Source organism: Macaca mulatta, chromosome 2, assembly GCF_049350105.2.
Source record: "Macaca mulatta isolate MMU2019108-1 chromosome 2, T2T-MMU8v2.0, whole genome shotgun sequence".
Lineage (NCBI taxonomy): Eukaryota > Metazoa > Chordata > Mammalia > Primates > Cercopithecidae > Macaca > Macaca mulatta.
The window spans coordinates 10,113,505-10,139,161 of record NC_133407.1 but is presented as its reverse complement, the minus strand read 5'-3'; the positions used below and the strand labels follow the sequence as shown (position 1 = coordinate 10,139,161).

Below are 25,657 nucleotides of genomic sequence, written 5' to 3'. Positions count from 1 at the left end.
GGAATTGGGTTAGAATACATTAGTAAAGAATTCTCCTTAAATGTGTTCAGAGTTGTGGGATTTTAATTAAATTGTTCCAGTTATTGTTAGCACTTGGATTAGCAACAGGCAACCACAATTCTAGGCCAGCAGATTTCAAATTTAGCATGGATAAGACTTGGGGTGAGGCTGATGGGTTTGTTAAATGCTGATTGCTAGACCCTGCCTTCAAAGGTTTAGATTTGGTAAATGTGGGAGTGGGCTTAAGAAAATCTTATGTTCATGGATATCTAAGGTGCTTCTGTCCTCAAAGGTTGCTAGCTTCCTTTCAACACTCCAGTATTTTCTTATTTTAGGACATGTGTTTGGCCACCAAAATCTAGCTTCACCTGAGACCAAGACCTTGTATTTAAGAGCTGCAAAGTCTCCTATAACACACCAAGTATAATCCTATAATCCTCTTTTTTACGGAACATACCACCAGAAAACATGTGCAGAAGACTTACTGTGCACTTAGCATTCTAATGGACATATGATTTCTACTACCTTATATCACCTGGTCTCCAAAATGCCCCTGGGGGGTTGGTGTTATTACTCCCCCATTTCATAAGAAGATACTAGAATTAAGAGTATACAACCTGGTCAAACACCACATCCAGTTTAATCTTTTCTATCTTAACCTGGTTAGGCATATATTTTACTTTAAGTTTGAACGACAGATGGGATTCTTTTTGGCACTGAGAGAGTTTGCAGTTGACAGTAGAGCCTGTAAACCTGGCTTAAGTGGACCTATTCCATAAAGAAAAACATTCACATTGGAACAAGGGAGAGGTGAAAAGGAAAGCTGGAAGTGAGTAATTCAACTCTTCATTTTTTTTTGTCCCATTCCTTCTCTCTCTCTTTCTTTCTTTTCTTTTCTTTCTGTCTTTCTGTATTTCTTTCTCTTTTCTTTTCTTTTTGTGGACTCTCGTCCTGTCACCCAGGCTGGAGTGCAATGGCACAATCTCGGCTCACTGCAAACTCTGCCTCCTGGGTTCAAGTGATTCTCCTGTTTCAGCCTCCCAAGTAGCTGAGATTACAGGTGTGTGCCACCACGCCTGGCTAATTTTGTGTGTGTGTGTGTGTGTGTGTGTGTGTGTGTGTGTGTGTGTCTTTAGTAGAGATGAAATTTCACCATGTTGGCCAGGCTGGTCTCAAACTTCTGACCTCATGATCTGCCTATCTTGGCCTCCCAAAGTGCTGGGATTAGTGGCATGAGCCACTGCACCCTACCTGTCTCATTTCTTTAATACGAGGTACTAAACTGTCACTGAGTAAATAATAGACATTTGATTTTTATTTGACTCTGAATATTCTTTGAAAAAAGGAACATTTCATAAGAAAGCCTGAAATGAGACATGAGCAGAATTCTGGGGTATAGAAAGGATTTTTAAGTTGAGACAAGAATAGTGAAGCTTGAGACGACATTATTCCTTGCCTCCTTTAGACTTTCTTCAGCCTCCACCTAGCAAAGTAACAGTCTTGTCATAGCAGTCTGTTGCATTGTATTCCCTGTGTCTAAGGCAGAAATGTATATGTGCTCCAATAACCCTTGTTTGTTGTGCTGTGGAATCACACTCATTTCTGATTAAGGTGAAATCAGTAGCTTTCTGATACGGTCTCTCATTCACTTTTTATCAATGGCAACCTTTTTCATAAAAATAGGCATTTCTGCTGGGAGTGTTTTAATATAAATTGTCTGTGCACAGCCTGAAATATGTGTGATTCATACCATGTGTTTGTTCCCACATCAACACTAAGTCCCAAGATACAATTACCCCTGCCCACTCTCTCCTTCGTCATGGGGAATGTGTTTATCCTTTAGATATCAGCACCTTGGGTAAGAGCCAAGCTCCTTATATGCCTAGGTTTGCACACCTGCATTATCTGACCACAGCTGACCCTTTGAGTCTGCTCTTACTCTATTTTTACCTTGAAGAACACTCGTGTTTGCCAAGTACACTTGCACATTGCAGTGTTCCTTCTATATCTTTATGCTCATGTTGTAAATATGTTAAATACTTGTTCTCCATTTAAGGCCTTCTCAATTCTGCGGCCATATAGCTCTCTCTGATTTCTCTATTCAGCTACTTTCTCTCTTTCCTCTCTTTCATTTTGCTTTTTTCTCGAATATCTTGTGTGTCTTACCTACATGTATTCTGCCTTCTGATATGGATATTTGTGGATAAACTAGTTTCTTCAATGCAACTGTAAGCTCTTGGCAGAGAACCACTGATCCATTCTCTTTCTCTCCTTCCCCATCCTTCTCCCTCTCCCTCCTTTCCTTTCTTCCTTCCCTCCCTCCCTCCTTTCTTCCCGCCCTCCCTCCCTCGTTCTCTCCCTCCTTTCTTCCTTCCTTCCTTCCTTCCCTCCCTCCCTCCCTCCTTCCCTCCCTCCCTCTTTTCCTCCCTCCTTTCCTTCTACCTGCCTCCCTCCCTCCCTCCTTCCTTTCTACCTGACTCCCTTCCTCCCTCCTTCCCTGTGTTCCTCCCTCCCTTCCTCCCTCCCTCACTCCCTCCCTCACTCCTTTCCTCCCTCCCTCATTCCTCTCTCCCTTCCCTCCTTCCTTTCCCTCCCTCCCCTCCCTTCCCTCCTTCTCTCCCTTCCTTCCTTCTTCCCTCCTTCCTTTCTACCTGACTCCCTTCCTCCCTCCTTCCCTCCCTTCCTCCCTCCCTTCCTCCCTCCCTCACTCCTTTCCCTCCCTTCCCTCCTTCCTTTCCCTCCCTTCCCTCCTCCCTCCCTCCCTGCCTTCCTCCCTCCCTTCCTCCCTCCCTCACTCCTTTCCCTCCCTTCCCTCCTTCCTTTCCCTCCCTTCCCTCCTCCCTCCCTCCCTGCCTTCCTCCCTCCCTTCCTCCCTCCCTCACTCCTTTCCCTCCCTTCCCTCCTTCCTTTCCCTCCCTTCCCTCCTCCCTCCCTCCCTCCCTGCCTTCCTCCCTCCCTTCCTCCCTCCCTCACTCCTTTCCCTCCCTTCCCTCCTTCCTTTCCCTCCCTTCCCTCCTCCCTCCCTCCCTGCCTTCCTCCCTCCCTCCCTGCCTTCCTCCCTCCCTGCCTTCCTCCCTTCCTCCCTTCCGTCTCTCCCTCCCTACCTCCCTCCTCCCTCTTGCCTGACCTTCATTCTCAGTGTGTCTTAAATATTTGAAAAATATTTATGGGAAAGTGAATGAAACCTATCGTAAATGGAGAAGTAGATGGCAAAAAAGAGTATTAGAGCTTGGCTTTTCAATTGTAATTGTAGCCATGACCTAATTTTTGGTAATCTAATAGGCCCATATAATCTCTGCTTGGTGTTGGAAGGGAAGACCTTTCACCTTTTGTATTTTCTTCCTAATGTCATGCAAAGTGCTAGAGCTTTGGAGCAAAATGTTTGATTTCCAAATTCCAATTCTTCCATTTACTACCCAAGTAACCCTAGAGAGTTCTCCTGTTCTCTCTGATCCTTGGGCTATCCTCTTTTGAAAACAGGAATAATAACATCTACTAAACTCTAGGATTGCTGGAATAGCTCGATGAGGTCATATATATCAAAGTGCATTTCTAAACCTGAGCACTTCTATGTGATAATGGCAGTGCGGAGGAAGCGATAATTTTTTTTCCCTTGTTTTCCCAGAAGTGACCATGTCCCAGGCTGTGTGCTGTGGACTGGGTAGTTGCCTAGTAATATTGCTGGCTTATAGGATATTTCCTGTTTTGTATGTTCTTAAGAAGATCAGTTGAAATGTACGAGATGTCGTTTTGGAAAAGATGTTTCACAGTGGGAGGTGTTAAAGTTTTAGTCCTATTTCAGCCCCTTCACTAGACAAACTACCTTACCTTTTTGGGGGAATTGTATTATCTTTAAATGAAAATGATGGAATAGCAACATAAATTCCCCTTCTAGTTCTACTATTTTATGAGCCTTATTTCCGTTTCCTAGGGTTATCAACTGTAATCGATTCTCTTGCAGTTGCTCAAACATCTTTTATCTGTACATCCTCATCAATGGTATTTAACATATAGAATCAGAACCACAAATGTTTAAGGAAAATTCTCAACCAGGCACGGTGGCTCACACCTGTAATCCCAGCACTTTGGGAGGCTGAGGCGGGTGGATCACCTGAGGTCCGGAGTTCAAGACCAGCCTGGCTAACGTGATGAAACCCCATCTCTACTAAAAATACACAATTAGCTGGGTGTGTGGCATACACTTGTAATCCTAGGTACTCAGGAGGCTTAGACAGGAGAATTGCTTGAACCTGGGAGACGGAGTTGTAATGAGCCGAGTTTGCAGTGAGCGCCATTGCGCTCTACTCCGGGCAACAAGAGCAAAATCTGGTCTATAACTAACTAAATAAATAAATAAATTTCCCACCCTTTGTACGTTTCCATGGCATGACCCTTTGCTTTATATCTCTGACTACGTGATATGAAATATGGGACATGGGAATTGAATACTTTTTTGTGGTTTCCAATTTTGATAACATTTTAAGGGGTCAAAAAAGAGTTCAAGAAAAAGAAAAGACTTCAGAATGATGAGCTAATGTATAAAGTTAACATCATATTTCTTAGTATTTGAATTTTGGGGAATGTGAGAAAGTAGCTTTTGAAATTTATCGTGCCTGAGCTTATGAAACCTGTGTTATCACAATGAAAAGTAAGAAACATGTCTTCCTTGAGGTTTTAAAAAACAAACTTAACAGCAAAATTACCTGACAAGTTCTTCTGATTCATGAATCCACACAATTGTTGCACATCTCCTCCAGCTCCCTCGCCACATATGAAAGTTTTCTTAATGTAAAAGTAAACCTTTTTCCCCTACCTCTAAAAACTTCTGTTTACCAATTTTATTATTTCACATTATTTTGTTATGCAAAGGATTCCTGGAAAATTATCTACGATCGTAGATGATCTTATGGATATCTTTATAGGTATTTTAACATAGAAATTTCAAACAAATATATTTCCCTTTTATGCACAAACAGAGTTCAGAAAAGATAGTTCATTTAGTGTTTGCTATACTGCATGTGTGGACTAACTGGTAAGGTGACTGTCTAGAATGGCACAGCTTGCCTAGATAATCTAGCTTGCCTAGATAATCAGTGGTTTTTAAACTATTAATATCTTAGAATTGCTTCAGGAAATATTACTAGAGGAGATAGGGGATAAAGCAGCTCTGTCTGTAAATGTTTCATACAATGAGTTTCCATGTCTGATTTCATTTTTACCAGGGGCTCTGCTGCTTAAAAAGGGAGTGCCAAATACCTACTTTACTCTCAAATAGTTCATCTTATTGTGGTTATTCTTATAGTTCTTGTTTTATTGATGAATAGATAATATATGTATTGTTCCTTATTATTATCTATGCAAATTGACCTTTATTTTAATTGTAAGGGGTTACTTTAAAAATATATTATTTGTATTGTTTTTATTTTATGAGGATCGGAATTCAGTAGAAATCATTCAACAAGTAGGTAAATATTGTGAAAAGTGGAGGGTTTTTGTTGCGTATTTAATTTTGGTTTCTTATTTGAATAGAACAGTGAACAATGAGGCTACTTGTGTATACTCAAGTTCAGACCACTTTAACCATGACTCTGCCCTTACTTGTAAAAGAATTGGCTTAAACTCAGAGTTGGCCTAACTCTTGCAGGTTTACTCTGATTGCTTTTGAACAGCAAAGATAGTGACAGGCAAGTTGTGAAATGTCATTGTAGACCTATGCAGTATTAGAGATTAAAAGAAACAATAGAAAAGGACATGGAAGGTGCATACCCTCATTTTTATAGAGGTAAAAGTTGAGTTCCAGAAAGTCAAAGAGACCTGATAGTGTCAGGGGGACTTGGTCTTGTGTAGGCTGCTTCCGTAGGGCTGACTGTGTGAAAGAGAGGCCCCCTGGAGTAGCACCGAATAATGGAGTTTATCTTAAGGATCCATCTGAATGAAATCTGATACCAGAAAGCTCAGGGTCAGGGCAGATTTGTGGCTGAACTCTTACCATCTTTCTTTTCTTCTCATTGCTTTTTTTCTTCTCTCCCGTCCTCTTTTCCTCTCCTCCCTCTCCATTCCTCTGCTTCTCTAGTGTTTACATGTTCATTGTTTTCCTCTACCCAATGATAGACTTCCAACTTCCTGTTGTATGTTTGGATTGTTAATAATTAACCATGTACATCATCTTTTTGGTTGATCATGGCCATAGCTCATACCTGTGGCAATTTTTCTTTTCTTTTTTTTTTTTTTTTTTTTTTTTTTGAGTTCCACTCTTATTGCCCAGGCTGGAGTGTAGTGGTATGATCTCGGCTCACCGTAACCTCTACCTCCCAGGTTCAAGCAATTCTCCTGCCTCCAGCCTCCCAAGTAGCTGGAATTACAGGTGCCCACCACCATGCATGGCTGAATTTTGTATTTTTAGTAGAGACAGCATTTCATCATGTTGGCCAGGCTGGTCTTGAACTTGTGACCTCAGGTGATCCTCCCACCTCAGCCTCCCAAAGTGTTGGGATTACATGCATGAGCCACTGTGCCTGGCGGCAGTTTTGTTACATGTTTTTCAGTCCAAATGCATAAGAGAAGGAGGTTTATTTGCCCATCTAATCTCCTTGTCACTGTCCAAAAGTTAGGTTCGCCAGCCTATTAATGGACCCTTGGTTCTGTGGGCCTCAGCGTTCTGAAATAGAGTCACATGGCTCAAAACATGGCTCTTTTGGCAACAAAGGATGGGGGCAGGACCGTTTCCTTGAAAGGAGATTTGGGTTGGCCAAACATTGCTGACGCTGGGTGTGTGTTAGGGCTGAAAAGGATAAAATAATATAATTGTGAGGAAAAAAATCCAAGCATTTATCAAGCCTAGCATTTATGTTCTATCTTGACGTTTAATATGGTTTGGATGCTTGTTCCCCCCAAATCATGTCAAAATGTGATCTCCAGTGTTGGAAGTGGGGCCTAATGGGAGATATTCAGTCATGGAGATGGATCTCTTATGGTGGCTTAGTGCCATCCCCTTGGTGATGAGTGAGTTCTTTCTCTGGGTTCATGTGAGATCTAGTTGTTTAGAGAGTGTGGTACCTCTCCCCAAGCCTTGTTCCTCCTCTCGCCACATGACGTGGTAGCTCCCTGTTGCCTTCATTCATGATTATAAGCTTCCTGAGGCTCTCATCAGAAACCGACTGGATATTGACACCATGCTTCTTTATACAGCCTGCATAATCATGGGCCAATTAAACCTTTTTTCTTTATAAATTACCCAGCCTCAGCTATTATTTTATAGTGAGGCAAAAATGGCCTAATGTAGCGTTTTTGTGCTTTATCATGAAAAACTCTTGTCTTCTGTTGTTACCTTATTTCTTGTTTATTTAGTGCTGTGTTCTCAGTTGTCAAGCCAGTATTCCACTTCAGATTATGAAAATATATTCCCTCTTATGAATGCTCTAGTGTTTGCTCCCAAGACAGCGTTTGAGACAACTTTTCCCACTGCCCTTAACATGTGGAGAGGGTGTCCTTCTCAGATAGTAATACGACTTGAGTTTCGGCTTGGTTTTGTACATTAGAAAAGTTGAATTATATTTCTGTTAGCCATTAGATAAGAAGTTTTTTAGGGAAGGGGATTGTTTTTGTTTTTAAATTTCTGTCTCTTCCACGTAGATTTACAGAGATTCAAAGAACATAGTGAATTAGATATCTCCAGGCAAAGGTGCAGGTGATATTTTTCAGTAGAATATATAGAAACTCCTCAAGGTTGGGTATCATGGCTTTTCTACACTGCATACTAGTTAGCATAAACTATTTTCTAGAGCAGCTTGAGAGAAAAGCCATCCACTCAAATCCTTCATGAGAGTGATGCTATGCACATTGGTGTCATGGAAAATTAGACAAAGAGGAGTCAGTTATCAAGTCAGCGGGTTATTTGTAAGTCCTCCTCCCCTGGAGAGGGTACATTTGGGGAAATGGGTAAGTAGGGTGTTTGGAAAGGTAAACAACTTCAACTGAATGAGTGGGAAAGACACATCCCAATAGGAATGAATTCATTTTTTCCCTGACTTACAACAGTTTGTATCTCATTCCATAAAATGACATTTCTATTAGATAAAATAGATCATATTTTGTGCAATTCTCACTACTGAATACTACCTGTCTCCACTAAACATTACTAGGATCTGTTTGTTGAGGCTGCTCATATTATTATACAGCATGAGAGATTATATCAAGTAGAAATGTTACTGTCTTCATTTTTGTTTTTATCCAAATACCTCTTAGCCATTATTTGGACTGTCTATTGGTATTTTCATGGCATCATTAACCACATATATGACATAATATAGGTTGTTTTTAAGGGGAAAAAAACTATAAATTCACTCAGTACCCACCCTTACTCTCCCTGCCCCACACACTTAAATGTTCATGGTGTTAGAAATCTACTTAGAAAAGTTGTTTTCAAAGTGAGAACACCTCACTTTGAGAATGACTCAGACCAGCACCATCATTGAGGATGTTGAGAACATCTTCAGATCAGCACCATCACTAGCACCTACGAACTTAGTAGAAATGTAAGTTCTTGGGCCTCACCCAAGAGGTACAGATAAGAAACTGTGGCAGGTGCAGCCTGGTAATCTAAAGTTTAATAAGTCCTCCAGTGGCTCCGTATAGGCTAATGTTTGAAAAACACTGATCTAGGATTGTGTTCTTTATAGTTAATTCCTGGTACCATTACACATGTTCAGATGCCTAGAAGCCCGTCTACTGAAGCCTCTCAGTAACTTAGTTTTACTTTTGATCAAAATACTTTTTAAAGTCACATACTCAATTGCCTGACTATTAACAGAGCGTTTATTTTGAGACTATTGTCAAAGTAACAATTACATAACTAGCATTTATTGAATGTTTACTATGTGAATATCACTTGATGTGCATGAACCTATTTAATTTTTACAACTGCATGTGGGACCCAGAGGGCTCAAGTGAATGGCTGAAGGTCACAAAGCCAGCAATTGGGAGATCCAGGTATTACAGCCTGATTCTAAAACCTTCACCAGTGTTCTTTTTTGTTAGGGATGCTTTGAGGAAATAATACAAATGATTATAGATAAATAAATATTGATTGTGTCCCCAATTTCATCAAAGACAGATGATAGATAAAAGATTGATCTAACTTACAACAAAACAATTACACTTTCAAGAGAAACTAGATAGAAACAGTTTGGATATTTCTCTCCTCCAAATCTCATGTTGAAATGTAATCCCCAATATTGAGATGTGGTCTGGTGGGAGGTGTTTAGGTCCCTCATGAATGGCTTGGTGCCTGTATGAGTCTGTTGTCACACTACCAATAAAGATATACCCGGATCTGGTAAGAAAAAGAGGTTTAATTGGACTTATAGTTCCACATGGCTGGGGAGGCCTCAGAATCACGGTAGGAGGTGAAGGGCACTTCTTACATGGCGGTGGTAAGAGAAAATGAGGATGATGCAAAAGCAGAAACCCCTGATAAAACCATCAGATCTCGTGAAACTTATTCACTACCATGAGAACAGTATGGAGGAAACTGCCCCCATGATTCAAATTATCTCCCACTTGTTCCCTCCTACAACATGGGGAATTATGGGAGTACATTTAAGATGAGATTTGGATAGGGACACACAGCAAAACCGTATCAGTGCCCTCCCCATGGTACTGGTCATACAGAGTGAATTCTCTGTTAGTTCACAGGAGAGCTGATTGTTTAAAAGAGTATGGTGCCCCTCGTCCCTGTCTCATCTATCCCCTGTCACCTTATGACACGCTGCATCCCATTACCTTCCTCCATGAGTAAATGCTTTCTGGGGCCCTCACCAGAAGCAGATGCCAGCTCCATGCTTCCTGTACAGCCTGTGGAGCCATGAGCCAAATCAACCTCTTTTCTTATACATTACCCAGCTTCAGGTTTTGCGTTATAGCAATGCAAAACAGACTAACAAAATAGTGTGTTTTGTTACTTAAAAAGCACACACTTTAAAAATTTCTTTAGTTATCACCATCTTTTTTCCCACTGATATTAGAAAGAAGAGAGTAATAAACTTTACTCACTGTAATAGAAAAAAAGTGCAGTGAAATTCCTGTTGTATTATTAAATTTAAATGAAACCACCATTGAAAAGAAAAGTTATATGTAAACACAATGTAATGTTTTGTATTATCATCCTCTTAGGTTTTACTAAGTTAAGATAGTTTTATATTCCTAAGTTATCAGGGAAAGCTTTTCTAATTAATCACAAAAGGAAGCTCAAGCTTGGGTAGGGTCTGGGAACCCCTTTGTTTTCCATATGGGATCAGTGGTAAGACATTCCTTGAGCTCTGTGAAACACAATTGAAAAAATATTGATTTAGTATATTTAAGATAGGTTTCTCTAAGGATTATGTGGTTACTTTCTCAGGCCTGTCACTGAGCAGTCACATACAAATTCTGGCTTTCCGAATTCACATTCTGTGATGTGTCACTATGGTTGTTTGTCTACCACAAAGATTCTGAAGGTTGTTGAAGATTAGTTCGTGGTCATGTATGTTTTGAGTAAGATGCTGGGCATTGGATCTAATTCTAGTATATAAACATCCAAGGGTGGAGACTGGTTCTTAATTAAATAGACCATTCCCCTTGGCCTTTTGTTTCCTTTAATAACCTGGGTAAGATTTTCCTATGTAACAGTTTTTATTTGATGATTAAGTTTCTGATTTTTCTTTTCATAGCACGGTACTTTTCAGTTAGTCCTGCTCCTCTACCTTGAAACCGAAATGAATACTGAACAAATAAATCGTTAATGTATTAGGCAAGATCTGTTTATTTTTATCCCATTTCACAATCATTAAGGCCATAATTAGTTCAGGCAAAGATCATCTATGGATGCTAAAACCACTGGGTGGGTGAAAGATTTTTGACAAGTAGCATACTCACAGTGCCCCAAAGTATCACCTCACAGATTATTTTTAATTTAAAAATTTTGCAGTCATGGTTAAAATGGTGAAATCTTGTAGACACTATCTTAATCGAGTCATGAAACTCGGCATCACCACACATGGGCCAGACTGACACCATGAGCTTCCTGATGGGATGCAGCAGAAAGGATGTGGCCTCATGCATGTGATATTCTGGCCTAATTTACTTAATCTGGATCCAATCATCAAGAAAAATCAGATTGGTGGACTTTTATAAGACACCTGACCAGAGTTATTTTAAAAGTTAGCTTTATAAAAATAAAAAATCAGCTAGGACCCTGCTCTAAATTAAAAGAGAATAAAAAGACGTATCATTTTATTATGTGATGTTTGGATTTGGGGTGGAAATTAACAGTAGATAAAAGGACACTACTGGCACCACTAGTGAAGTGTGAGTATGGGTGATACCAGATAATACTGTTTCTCTGTTAAATTTCTCCAGTGTGATAATGGTTTTGAAAAAATTAGAAATTCTTAGGAGATGCAAACTGAGGTGGGGGTGGTTTTGTAACATCTTACAGATGGTTCAATTGCAACAGCAAATCTAATATATGTAGACAGAAAGCCAGTGTGATGAAATGGTGGCCACTGATGAATCTGGGTGAAGGATGAGTGAGTGGAGTTTATTGTAATAGTTGTTCGACTTCTCTGTGAATTTAAATATTTTTGGATATAAAGAATGAACAAGTAAATAAATACAAATGAATGCTCTTTCATAACTAATTGCTGGTACTCCTCGTCTATCACCTGTAGTTAGTGGGTTAGTGATAGTTGTGCTAAACTATGACCCCTTTAAATGGCCTAAGTTTATTTCATTCCCACGCTGTAAATTTTGGTTCTGGGCTCTTGTTTATTGGACTGTCTTTATGTACTTACAATGGGGGAGGCATCATCCTATAGTTCTGCTGGCGGCACTTACTATGATTTGTCAAGTCATAATAAGTCCCAACTGTGGTTTGGTGAGCTTTTATCATGTATGTATTCAGAGGATAGATAAAAATAAATATAAAAATAACATGTTCAAATGGTTTATTCATGGGTCCTTGATAAAAGGATGCTGTCACTAGACACTTTTGGTGCCCCACCTCGCATCCTCCCCTCCCACCTTCGTGTACCAGCAGCTGCTACAGCGATCATCTCTGCACAGTTGTGACCTGGTAGCACTTGGCTTCAACTGCAACACCTTTCACTTACTTTCTGTGCCGGGCCTTCTCTACATTCGTTTACCTTCTGAGACTTGTGAGACTTATTCACAACCAGGAGAACAGTGTGGGGGAAACGGGGGAAACTGACCCCATGTTTCAATTACCTCCCCCACGGTCCTGCCCACAACACTTGGGGATTGTGGGAGCTGCAATTCAAGATGAAATTTGGGTGGAGACACAGCCAAACCATATCTCCTTCCTTCTCTGCTTAACTCTTTCTAGTCCCTCAGTACTGTTTCTCGGAATTGATTCCCAAAATAAATGACCTACATGCAAGCTTTTCTCGCAGGCATTGTTTTTCTTGGCAGAACACAGACTAAGACGATGTAATCTTTGAAATCTCTCTAGTGATGGTCGAAGAGTGTGGGGATTGTTATAATTACATTAACTACTTTGTAAAAGTTTGTGGTGATAACTAGAAAAAGCACTAGTCACAAGAACCGTCCTTGTTACTGGTGTTGGGAAGGTCATTTATCAATCAGGTAACTAGCAGAGCTACAAGGATAGGAAGTTAGGGAGAAGACATGTTGGTAAGTCTATTGGATTCTGTTGCTTGGTTATAGGATTTTGGATCCTGGTCTCTGGTATAAGGGGTTGAAAGTAGCAAAAGCCCCTAAATCTAAAAGTAAATGAGTGTCTAGAGATTTGTGGCAGGACCTGGGCAGGGCAACAGTTATTTGAACTGAGATATAAAATTAAGCCTTGAGAGTAAAAAAAAAAGGCCTATTCTAGTTCATAATAGGATTGAAATATAGGAGCAAATCTACTATAGTATTTGCACAATCTTCCCCCCCTGCCCCACCGTGCTGCCCTGTTATCCAGTTTTTGTGCAAAATCACACAGCGTTAGACTGGAACTTGTAATAAATTGCATCAACCTAATTTGAGAAACTGAAAATAGGGAGCAGTCTGAACTTAGAGGGTAGGGAGAATAAGGACGCTGGAAACTAATTGATGTCTTACAAGCACAGACTGGTTGCATATCATAATTACTTGTTTTATTGTATAGTTCAGGGTAATTCTGTGACTTGTTGAGTCTCAGTGGTTAGATATTGCAGTGACTTCAGCCATAGGCAGTTGATGTACTTTCTGCTTCAGTAAAGTACAGATGTAGAAGACCTGATTAAATCCTGTCTCTTTACTAATACCCCGAGGGAACGCTTAATGAATGATGCTTCCCTCAAGAAGAAGAATAATTAACAATAGCTATATTATTCATATTAATTTATAGTTACTGGTTGCTATAATTAATGCTATTTAGGAAAATCGTCATAATTATAGCACTTTACAACTTACAGAGTATTTTCCCATCCATTTTCTTATCTGAATCTTATAACATCACCCTGGCTTAGGTGAAACATGTGATATTCTCTTCGTTTTATAGATAAGAAAACTATGGCCCAGGGAAAGATTTAAGCAGACACCACTCTACCACCCTTGCCAATATATTGGACTATCTAAGAGTACATGGAAATACACTTACCAAGTTTATGTCTACTATAATATTTTATGTCTGCACACAAGAGAATCAGCTTTACTCAGTTTTTAGTTGCCTTCCATAACAGTAATGTCCTGCCTTTCCTTGTACCAGGACCCATTACCCAGAATGTTCACATGAATTTTAAATGTTAAATGGAATTTTTCTTAATAATACCACAATGTGTCATAGTTGTTACTGCCCTTTGAGATAAACATGAAATCTCCTCTGATAGAGGGATTAGCACCTTGAAAACATCTGTTTTCAGTGTATAGACCTGTTGGCCTTAAACGGTTTAATCAGACTGGAAATTCAGACTCAGAAAAGTCTGAATTTCAACCAACCTGTCGTGTCACTCTTTTTCTATTTTTGGCTATGGCAAGAGAGTTGAAGAATATCGCTCAATTTTGCAAGGCTAGCCTTCAAATCTAGGCCATCCAGCTTGATGATATGCACATGCTTACCAGTGTGAGCATGTACACACTCACACGTGTGTGCACACACAGATGCACACTGAACCTCTCTGGTTCCCTTTTTATATCAAATTCTAGAGTATCCACTGCTTACTGTTGTACCTCTGACTGTGTTTACCCAAAAGATAGTGCTATGAGAAAGGTTACTGCCTGTGTCACAGTCTGTCATTATTCATTGGTTTATTTATTCAGAAATACTTATTAAACACTTCTATGGGCTAGGCCTTGAACGAGATTCCTAGGAAACAGGAACAAAACATACAAAGCTTCTCATGAAGCTTATATGTTCTAGAGGGGAGACTGAAAATAAACAGAAAAATACACATGGTGGTAGTTATTATTAAAAAATAGATTTAAAAGGGTAAGGGAATAAGATGATGTGATGTAGAGGGGTCATAATAATACATCCAGAAGGAGAAAATCATAAGGTGCCTGCTCTAGATAATGTGATAATGTGAACTCTCTCTCTCTCTCTCTCTGTATCTATATAAAATATATATGTGTGTATATATGTGTGTGTGTGTATGTGTGTGTGTGTGTATATATATATGTTTGAGACAGAGTCTCACTCTGTCATGTAGGCTGGAGTACAGTGGTGCGATCTTGGCTCACTGCAACCTCCGCCTCTAGGGTTCAAGCAATTCTCCTGCCTCAGCCTCCCAAGTATCTGGGATTACAGGGACCTGCCACCACGCCCAACTAATTTTTGTATTTTTAGTAGAGACGGGTTTCACCATGTTGGCCAGGCTGGTCAGATAACTCCTGGCCTCAGATAATCCACCTGCCTTGGCCTCTCAACCTGCTGGGATTACAGGCATGAGCCACCGTGTCTGGCCTGAAATCCATGTTTAAAGAGGGCTCACAAACAAGGAAGCCAACTGCCTCTTGAGGTAGGTTTGGCTCCAAGGACCTGGGCCACAACTTTAGAGACAGCTGATGTTACTGTGCTTGAGACAGATCAGGCCCAGGAAGGATTAACTCAAGCTAAGGATTAACTAAGTTCAAAAAAGAATGATCAAAGCACCAGATCCCATTATGTTTCTTTTACACAGAAAGTTAAATAAGCTGCAAGACTCAGGTAAGGTGGTTTGGTGAGTAAGCTACTAGGGCATATGGAACTAGTGGTCTTCACAGGCCATTACCTTTTACACCTGCTTCAACGTATTCACTAAAATAACAGATTGACTTCAAGGGTTATAAGATTTAGTGCTAGCTTGTCATGGCACCCTACTTGTTGTTCCTACTGAAGATATTCTAGTTTCTTGGTTGGTTAATGCTTTCTCTAAACTCTCGCAGACACCAGATACTCTCTTGATATTTTACGTCCTTAGGCAAGTCCAATAGAATTGATTAGATTATTGTAACTTTCCACTATTGTATTGCCATTGAGTCTTGCTAAAGATACACTTTGGTCTCTTAATGAAGTTTTAAGAGCTTCTTCCATACACATACATGATCATTATTAAACTGTCACTTTAAAAGGTTATTTTTTTTTACTTCACCCTGCCTCCGAATACTGGGGTCATCTCACCTTATACATTCTTGCTTTTAACTCTAGGCAGATTCTTTGCTTCTTTTTCCCAAACTTGATCATAATTCCTGGAAACACCCTGTCTCGATATTATTGCCCTCTGCTCTCCTGTTGATTCTGACTGCAGGTGATACGAGGCTCTGACATAGGAAATCCGGAGATCCTGACTTCATTGTCTATGCTCACTGCAACACGCTTCCTCTGCAGCCCCTTGGCAGAACCCTAAGAGGCCTCTTCCCAGTTCATGTTCTAGGGGCATCCCTTGGGTCTCGCCATCTCTAGCACACACGCATACCTGACACCCCCGAACCTCAGACTTCCAAGCACGCTCACGCTCCAATGTCTTCAAGTGCTGATTCCTCTTTCTGGAATGTCAGTGTCCCTTCCCTGCTCCTTGCTACTCTGATAAATATTATTCTAGGCAGTGGTTTCAAAACACCAAGAGCTTGTGAGCTCTCTTCAGCCGGTTCTGCTCTTTAAGTGCAGGAATGGAGACATTTATTTTCCTTTACTTGTATACTTATTTTAAAAACAAAACAAAAAAACAAAACAAAAAAACTTCTAAATAAGTGTGTGACCTGGGACAAATCTTTTATTTTTCAGTTTTCATATCTGTCACAAAGTGATAATTCTATCTCAGCCTACCTCACTAAGATTTTATGAAAGCTTAATTAAAAAAAAAAAGAGGTGCAGAAAAACTTGGACAAAGCCACATTATAACTTGAGAAATTTGAACTTATAATGATATCAATGGAAATTTCCTTTATTAACATGTCTGCGTTGCTTCCAGCAAGGAAATCCCGGAGGCAAGACACTTGAGGAGAGGCGCTCCAGCCTGGACGCTGAGATTGACTCCTTGACCAGCATCTTGGCTGACCTTGAGTGCAGCTCCCCCTACAAGCCTCGGCCTCCGCAGGTTAGTGCCGCCCACAATTGTCTCCACACAGCCATTCCCAGATATGCTACTCTTATAGGAAAGAACGTGCTGCATCTGAGAGCTCTTTTATTCTTTTCTTTATTTCTTTCTCTTTCTTTCTTTATTTCTTTTTTCTTTCTTTTATCCTTCCTTCCCTCTTCTCTTCTCTTCTCCTTTTCTTTTCTTTTCTTTCCTTTTCTTTTCTTTTCTTTTCTTTTTTTTCTTTTCTTTTGATGGAGTATCACTGTGTCACCCAGGCTGGAGTGCAATGCCACAGTCTTGGCTTACTGCAACCTCCACCTCCCGGGTTCAAGCAGTTCTCCTGCCTCAGCCTCCTGAGTAGCTGGGATTACAGGCACGCGCCACCACACCTGGCTAATTTTTGTATTTTTAGTAGAGACGGGGTTTCACTACGTTGGTCAGGTTGGTCTTGAACTCCTGATCTCGTGATCCGCCTGCCTAAGCCTCCCAAAGTACTGGGATTACAGGCCTGAGCTACCATGCCCGGTCCTTTTATTCTTTCTTGATCTTCTTAGAGTCAATGATGGAAGTTGTCTTTTTATTTAATATCAATGTGTGTTAGTCAACTGGCAGAAATTTCTTAAATTGACTCTTTGAGTACTTTCTTTAAAAATAGCACAACATTATACAAAAATATTATATAAACAAGTAAATCTCTTATTCCATTGCCTTGCTCTTTTTGCAGCTTTGTCTATATGGTTATTTTGTTACATGTTGTTATAGTTTTCACAAATATGATTTAGCTTGGCTATGCAAGGTTGAGGTGAAGAGCTGTGTCTTTTGCAAAGAAATTACTTTTGTTGGATATTAAGGTGGTTTTCATTATTTTTGTCATTGTTATAAATAATGCTACAAGGGACATATTGTGTATATTTGAGTTATTTCCTGGCCTCAGATTTCTAGGAGTGGGGTTGCTACATTGATGAGTGTGACCGCTTTATTTACTTTTCTTTCCAAAGGTTGTGAATAGTTTATACTGGTACCACCAATTAGTTTGAATATATCCGTTTCTCCTCAAATTCACTAGAATTTGATGGCTGCAATTAATCTGGTTTTTAAGTGCAAATGGTACCTTGTTAGCTTTTCTTTGCTTTTTTATTGTTTACATTTTTATTTTTGCCTACTTTGGAGCTTGGCTATTTTTCTGCATCTTCACTTAATATCTGCATTCCAGAAGCTGATCTTCCAACTGCAAGTGATCATTCCCTGCCTCTCTAAAGTCTTGAAAGAGTTGTAGCAAATCTGTTTCAGGGCTTCCAAGTCCTCAGAAGACAGCCATCAGAACTGGAGCTGCAAACATTGGACAAGCAGTATTGTCACCGTGCTGTTGGACTCTTGCGTGACATTTGTTTGACTAAGTGAGAATGCGTACGGCCTCTGAACCTCACTCCAATTCTTGAATGGCAGCTTCTGTATTTACAGTGGTTCCTTTCTTGAATTAAAAACCAGTCTTGTTTCTCTGCTGTCATTCATTTCAATACTTAACTGCTTGTAAGGTGGCAGCACTTTCTTCTTTTTTCTTTTATGAGACGGAGCCTCTCTCTGTTGCTGCTGAGGCTGGGGTGCAGTGGCGCAATCTCAGCTCACTAAAACCTCCACCTCCCGAGTTCAAGCAATTCTCCTGCCTCAGCCTCCTGAGTAGCTGGGATTCCAGGCGCCTGCCACCACGCCCAGCTAATTTTTGTATTTTAGTAGAGACGGGGTTTTGCCATGTTGGCCAGGCTTGTCTGGAACTCCTGACCTTAAGCGATCTGCCCGCCTTGGCCTCCCAAAGTACTGGGATTATAGGCGTGAGCCACTGTGCCTGGCTGCTGTCTTCTTTAGATACATTCCCTTTACCTTTTCTAAACATATAATGGAATTGTCAGCAATGTGGGGATTCATGGCAACATATACTACCGCTTAGCTCTTCCTCGCTGTCCCTGCTCTTGGCTCTGTCCATCCTGTGAGCAGTAAAATTGTACTTTGTCCCTGTAAATGTGTACTCAGCTCCTCATCTGTAGCAGGCCCTGTGGTCTTTTGGGGGAACTGATGAGGCAGAAAAGTGGATAGTAGAGAGGAAGAGAAATAGGACTCCGTTCTCATCTTCTAATAGCCTGTAATGTTATGTGTGAGGCTACGGCCTATACTGCAGAAACGCAAAGAAGATAGTGATATATTCTTTTGAAGGTGACACAGTCAGATAATTCTTATTAAAAGACTTGGATTTTCATCTGAAGGGGTGAGTGGAATTGTATTGTTCGAGACAGCAGCACAGTATAGCCTGAGCCACAGGGCTGCAAGCGCCAAGGCCGCATTTAGAGATCTGTAAGCAACCAGATGGCTGCAGATGAAGCCTTCAAAGGCGTGTGGTAGAATATAGGTCTGGGACCAGCCTGGCCAACATGGTGAAACCCCATCTCTACTAAAAATACAAAAATTAGCTGGGCGTGGTGGCGCCTGCCTGTAGTCCCAGATATTCGGGAGGCTGACGCAGAAGAATTGTTTGAACATGGGAGGCAGAGGTTGCAGTGAGCCAAGATCGTGCCACTGCACTCCAACCGGGGGACAGAGGGAGACTCTGTCTAAAAAAAAAAAAAAAAGAGAGAATATAGGTCTGGGAGTTTCCTACAGACAGCATGTAGACACGTTTAAATGCTAGATTATGATTTCAATCTGTCTTTTGTAGATAATGGGATTATTTGAAGGTTCTCAATTGGGGAAATCTAAAATTCATTCCTAAAAAGGAACATAGGAAATAAGACCAACTCTAGAAAGATGCAGGAGAATGAGCCCAGGTCAGAAAAATGTTCTCCAGCAAGCCACACTTCATACTTTCTTTCTTTTGTTTTTGTTTTTTTTATTATTATACTTTAAGTTCTATGGTACATGTGCACAACCTGTGGGTTTGTTCCATGTGTATACATGTGCCATGTTGGTGTGCTGCACCCATTAACTCATCATTTACATTAGGTATATCTCCTAATGCTATCCCTCCCCCCTGCCCCCTTTCCCCACCCCACAGCAGGCCCCATACTTTCAGACCATTGTTTGATGTTCAGCAATGTTTTTGATTCCACCTAAGCAAATGCCCCAAATCTCATATCTGAAGACAGGAGGGCCACTGATACTGCCACTGGACACAGTGGTATCACGCCCAAATGCTTTTTTGTGCTCCCTTTCCTTTTCTTTTTTTTTTTTTTGTTTGTTTGTTTGAGATGGCTTCTCGCTCTGTCGCCCAGGCTGGAGTGCAGTGGCGTGATCTCGGCTCACTGCAACCTCCGCCTCCCAGGTTCAAGCCATTCTCCTGCCTCAGCCTCCTGAATTTATGGAGGATAACAGCAGTGTTTCTGGCTGCAGTGAATTTGGTGTAATGACTTTGGCTTACATCTACTTTATAAAAAATCATACGTGACACTGCATGGATTTATGCAACTACCTTAATATTTAAAATTAAAATTTTTAACATTTTAAATGTGTTTGTCAGGGAGTAGTTTTAGAAGAATAGATGTGAAAAGTTCAGACATATTCCTGTAGTGAATTGCAGATAAAATGTGAGCATAGAGTATCAGAGCTTTAGTGGGCCTTCCAGGTCATTTAGCCAAACTTACAGGTGTGTGCCGCCATGCCCAGCTAATTTTTTGTATTTTTAGTAGAGACGGGGTTTCACTTTGTTGGCAAAGATGGTCTCGATCTCCTGATCTCATGACCGACCCAACTCGGCCTCCCAAAGTGCTGGGATTACAGGCATGAACCACCATGTCACGCTGCCCCTGCTTTTTTTTAAACAGAGTTTTCATTCAAATCTTTTTTTCCTCCCCTAAATCCTTACAACCTAATAGACACTGAGGAGATCGTGCTTTGAGGTTTATTGTTTAATACAACCTTCATTCTTTAAGGCTGTGTCTATACATGCCTCTCATAAACCGTTGCATTTTAATAGGTTTGTTCTGCAGCTACGTTTTGTTTGAGGAATCTTTCTGAGCACACAAATTCATCATCACTGGTATTTGGACAGTACTGATTGTGAAGCACTTTCACATATATTCTCACTTGAGGGAGATATAGATATCTCAATTCTGAGATGTGCGTGATGTGCTTCTTTCAGGCATGACGAAACTAAGACTCACCAAGATTAATGATTTCTCCTTGGCCATATGCTTGAGCACTGTGTGAGCACAACTGGACTTTGAATTTTGGCATGTGCTTGATTTTAAGTTCTAAACACCAGATTAAGGGTGTCAGGTTTTGTTTTCATTTTTGTAATGTTTTTACCATCGATGAAAGCTGGCATCAGTCATCTGAGTGACACTGTCCCTTGAATGTGGCTTTCCCATAAAAAGAAAACATTCAGAAGGTTAAAAAAATTTAATTGTAATGGCCATTAAGTAGAATAAGTTCATAATTATGGTAAAATACACTTTCAATATGTCTGTTCCATTCAGAAATTAAAGGATGATCCATTCTAATTTTTTTCTTTTACTATAATTTCACAAAGCAAGAGTTAATTGGGAGATACATCTCATCCTTTTGAATTATCTTCCCTCTGGTGGAACTGAATTAGATGTGTTAATATTTATTGGTTAACATAATTATAGGCTGTGAGAACAATAATCACACACTTAAAATATTAAAAGTATGTGCCAAGAGAAGATGATGTCTGTAGTAGACTGTGTTGTGTTATAATTAAAAGGTACTTGAAAAGTCCTAGAAATGTAGACCGTTAATGCCCAACATTGATGTTTCTATTTTTGTTCAAAGCAAATTTCGAAACCTATAGAATCACCGGACTACTTAAAATAGGCTAGTAGGTCTGTGATTTCTCATTAGTCAAACATGTGTTGTAAGCTTTTTTGAATTCATGTCTCTATCATCTTTGGAAGGCTGCTTTGACTCATGGTCTAGGGAAAATGATATATATGTGGAATGTTTATATAGTAAGAGGTTCCAAGGAGCTCCATTCTCATAACAAGTCTGAAAAATGTCTGAGCTCTTGAAAATAGGTTTTACTAGAGCATTTTCTTCCTTTCATTCTAGGGAGTATTTTCTACTCCTAGATTTTCTGACTTTAGTTCTGTTCACTTACTAATCCATATATTGATTTTGGAAATTCGGCTTAATTCCACATATTCATTGATTCATTGATTCATTCACCTAACATTTGATGAGATCATCCTCTGGATCAGTCATTGGAGATTTAAAGGTTAGTATCAACAGGTCTTTCCTTTAGAGTGATTTTTAATCTTACAGAAGAGATAAGCCCATAATCCCATAAGTAAAAGGGACTCAAAAGAAGGGCTTCAGTGTGCTAGTTAAATTGTCAAGTAAATCACCATGTGTCAAAATTATTGGGAGATAAAATACAGGAATACCAACATTGTACCTTATACCTTTCAGTGTCAGGGAGGACTGCATACAGCAGGCCGTATTTGAGCTCACTTGGCTTAAAGTGTTATGGGAAGGGCATGGGATTCAAGGTGCCAGAATAACAAGAGTGAGATAGTTAAGGAACATGGGAAGTGAATATTATTTGAAGCATAAGTTTAGCTAATAGGGTATGTAAAGTGTAAATGAGATTACCGCTGAAAAACTCAGACTTACTTAGTAGTACCTAAGTAGGCCTTTTGATGCCCAAGGGCTCTCGTAGTTAGAAAGAGAAATTTATGGGGGGATAGCAACAGTGTTACTGGCTGCAGTGATTTTGGGGCAATTACTTTAGCTTACGTCTACTTTATTAAAAAAATCATCCATGACACTACATGGGTCTATGCAATTAAACTACATTAGTGTTTGAAACTAAATTTCTAAACATTTAAAATTTGTTCGTCAGGGATAGTTTTAGAAGAACAGATGTGAAAAGTTCAGAGGTGATCCTGGAGTGAATTGCAGACAAAATGTGATCATAGAATATCAGAGCTTTAGTGGGCCTTCCAGGTCATGTAGCCAAACTCTTACTTTGCAGATGGAAAGCTTTTGCCCAGAGAGGGAAAGAACATTGCTCAAGGAGGCTCATTTAGAGACAGTTTAGTGATTCTTTTTATTTTCCCTGAACCATGACATAAAGGCCCAGCTTGATGATAAAACCACCAGGGGAGAGTTTGGCTTCCTTTGGTATCACAATTGGTTTATTCCAAAAAGTCTTTCTTTTATGGCAACTTCTTTAAAATATGCCTCAAACAGATAATAAAGAATTAGGCATATCAAATATGTACCTCAAAGGTAAACAGAAAACTTATGACGTTGTAACATCTTTGAGCTAGTATATATCTACACCCAACCCATTAGATAGGCGTGGTTTGTTAGTATAAGTACAGCTTAGACTCTAGAAGCTATGCAGGGGTTGGAACGAAATTCTGTCTATTTCTTAGAAGACAAGGGATCAATTATGAACTTACGATTTTTGTTTTCCTTCTTTGATCAGAGTACAGTACTCATCTTCTAGTTTCTAGTACAAGGCTGTCTTTTTTCCCCCAAGTAAGTTTGGTAGGATTGGAGCTGATGACTAAGTGACTTGGAACACTTTTCAAAAAAATTATCTTACATTAATATTTCATGGTGGCTGGAGATTTAGTAATTTTTGAATCAAGTTGCTTTTGAATTGATTAAATGGGCTTTCACTATCCTCAGTTAGACTAGTGTGATACTGTGAAATAATAAGAAATGATATATAAACATATTTTTCTACTCCAGTTTCTGAATCAGTGTTTATAAATCCTTATAATTTCCTAGGTGATAGGGGTGCTGGTGGCATCTTTTGTTCTAATGTTATTTTGTTATTGACCTTGGTTCCCAACCTAGAGCTACTGAATTCCATGGAATTTCCTGAGCGATGGAAATATCTATTGTTTTGATGAGGCAACTCTTGGTGGGCTCCTGGATTTCGGCTGGTTACCAGAATGACCAAGCAGTGATTCGAAGCTTGGAACTTTAATCTCCACCTCCCATCCTCTGGAGATGAGAAAGGGTCTAGAGACTGAATGAATAGCAGATCACGCCTGTGTTTTCAAGTCTCTATAAAAATCCCTAAAGTACAGAGAGGTGCCAGGTTGGTGAGCACAGCTTTATTCCAGGAAGGTGGCATACCCCAACTCTATGGTAACAGAGCTTCTGTACCCAGGACCCTTTTGGTTCTAGCCCTGTGTACTTCATCTGCCTAGCCATCTGTATCCTTTATCATATCCTCTATAATAAACTCATAATTGTAAGTAAGCATTTCCCTGAGTTTCATGAGTAATTTTAGTGTATTATCAAACGTGGGAAGAGGATAATGGCAACCCCAATTTGTAGTCAAATCAGACAGAAGTCTGGGTAACCGGTGACCACCCCTACTCTGCCCCACCACTGCAGCTTGTGATTGACATATGAAGTAGAAACAGTCTTGTGGGACTTGAACCCTTAACCTGTGGGACCTGCAGTAACTCCAGGTAGATTGTGTTAGAACTGAATTGAGTCATAAGCCACCCATCTGATATCAGAGAATTGCTTGATGTATGAAAAAATAAACCCACACATTTGGTGCCAGAAGTGAAGTGTTCTGGCCAGGCGTGGTAGCTCACACCTGGAATCCCAGCACTTTGGGAGGCTGAGGCAGGTGGATTGCTTGAGGTCAGGAGTTCGAGACCAGCCTGGTAAACATGGCGAAACACCAGCTCTACTAAAAACAAACAAACAAAACTTAGCTGGGTGTGGTGGCACGCTCCTGTAATCCCAGCAACTCCAGAGGCTGAGGCAGGAAAATTGCTTGAACCCAGGAGACGGAGGTTGCAGTGAGCCGAGATGTCGCCACTGCACTCCAGCCTGGGCAACAGAGCAAAACTCTGTCTCAATAAATAAATAAGTAAGTAAATAAATAAATAAATAGAAGCGAAGTGTTCTGTGAGTAGCATAGAGAAGTGAGTTTCTCTTCTTCAACTAATATAAAAAAATTTGGAGATATTTTGAAAATAAGAATAGGGTGGGGCATAGTCTGATAGCCTCGTCTCCAAGTTTGCCAACGGGAAAAGCATTGGCTTCTTGATTCCCTGAGGTCCCCTCTCTGAAAGGAGCTCCATTTGTGTGAACCTGTCCACATTACCAGTTTGTGGTTCCTTTTTGTTATTTCAAAACTGGGCAGGGTGACTACACTCCATTCCCCCTTTTCGGGAAATAGAATGTTATTCTAAAGCTACAAGAAATAAGATGTTGGCTCAAAGCAACAGCTCGCACGGTCATTCCCATTTCATTTTGGGATTGTTAGCTTGTGTCTGGAGTTTGTCTTAAAGCTTCAGGACTTTGAAGGTTGGGGGCTGATCCTTTCTGAATGCTGTTCGTCCTATAAACAATATATTTAATTCCTCACTTTAAAAACTATTCTAACTTCTTAGTCTGTTTGGAAACTGAGTACTGAAATGCTGTGTGGTCATACGGACACATTGTTAACTGCAATCTCAGCACTCCCACACTGGGTTCCTTTCATAGAGCAATAATGTATGAGGCAACCTGAGAAATTATTTCAGGTATGTGTGTGTTGTATTTAGAGCTTTTTATAAGAATTCGTGTGGTCTGAGGGCTTGGGTGCAGTGTAATCAGTGTGGAGTCTTGTGGTGCCCTGGATCTTCCCTTCTCATGTGTTCTGTGTTCTAGCTTGCAAACGCCATGAGGAGCTGCAGGGGTGATTAATTAGTAATTAAAATGTTTAATATTTCATATTATTCAATGCAAGCCAAACATGTAGGCTACTGGGAGATGAAAGCTACAACATGCTGATACTGTGCGATGAGACATAGACTGTCCCTGCAGACTAGAGACTTTGCTGTTTCTGGCAAGGCTGCTTGGGACTTGAGACAGGAAATGGGTAATACTCTTTTGGAAAAGAAAATGAGTGTGGATAGTGGCATCTTCCTCCTCCTATATTCTCTTGGGAGACATTTAGGAGCTTTTCATGATTTGCTGAGAAATGGATTTGTCTATGTATGGGCATTGTCTGCTTAATAATAGCTTTCTTTAAGAGCTAGGGTAAAAGTTGAAACGTTATAGAAACCTCTGTTATATGATATTAAGTGGAATACGGTAACATAAAATGTGCAAAACACCATTTTTAAAGAGAAAGGGATCTTATTCTTCAC

The 25,657-nt window shown here is 40.1% G+C and overlaps 1 protein-coding gene across 27 annotated transcripts in view; it reads left to right on the top strand.

The window, feature by feature from the left end:
- LPP (LIM domain containing preferred translocation partner in lipoma) overlaps nucleotides 1-25,657 on the top strand; it is a 723,625-nt gene that overhangs the window by 350,891 nt on the left and 347,077 nt on the right. For all 27 annotated transcript variants that reach the window (XM_015132425.3, XM_077991214.1, XM_077991207.1 and 24 more), the window contains one exon: nucleotides 16,428-16,553. In XM_015132425.3, coding sequence (XP_014987911.2) covers nucleotides 16,428-16,553 — 126 coding nt within the window. The remainder of the gene's footprint in view (nucleotides 1-16,427; nucleotides 16,554-25,657) is intronic.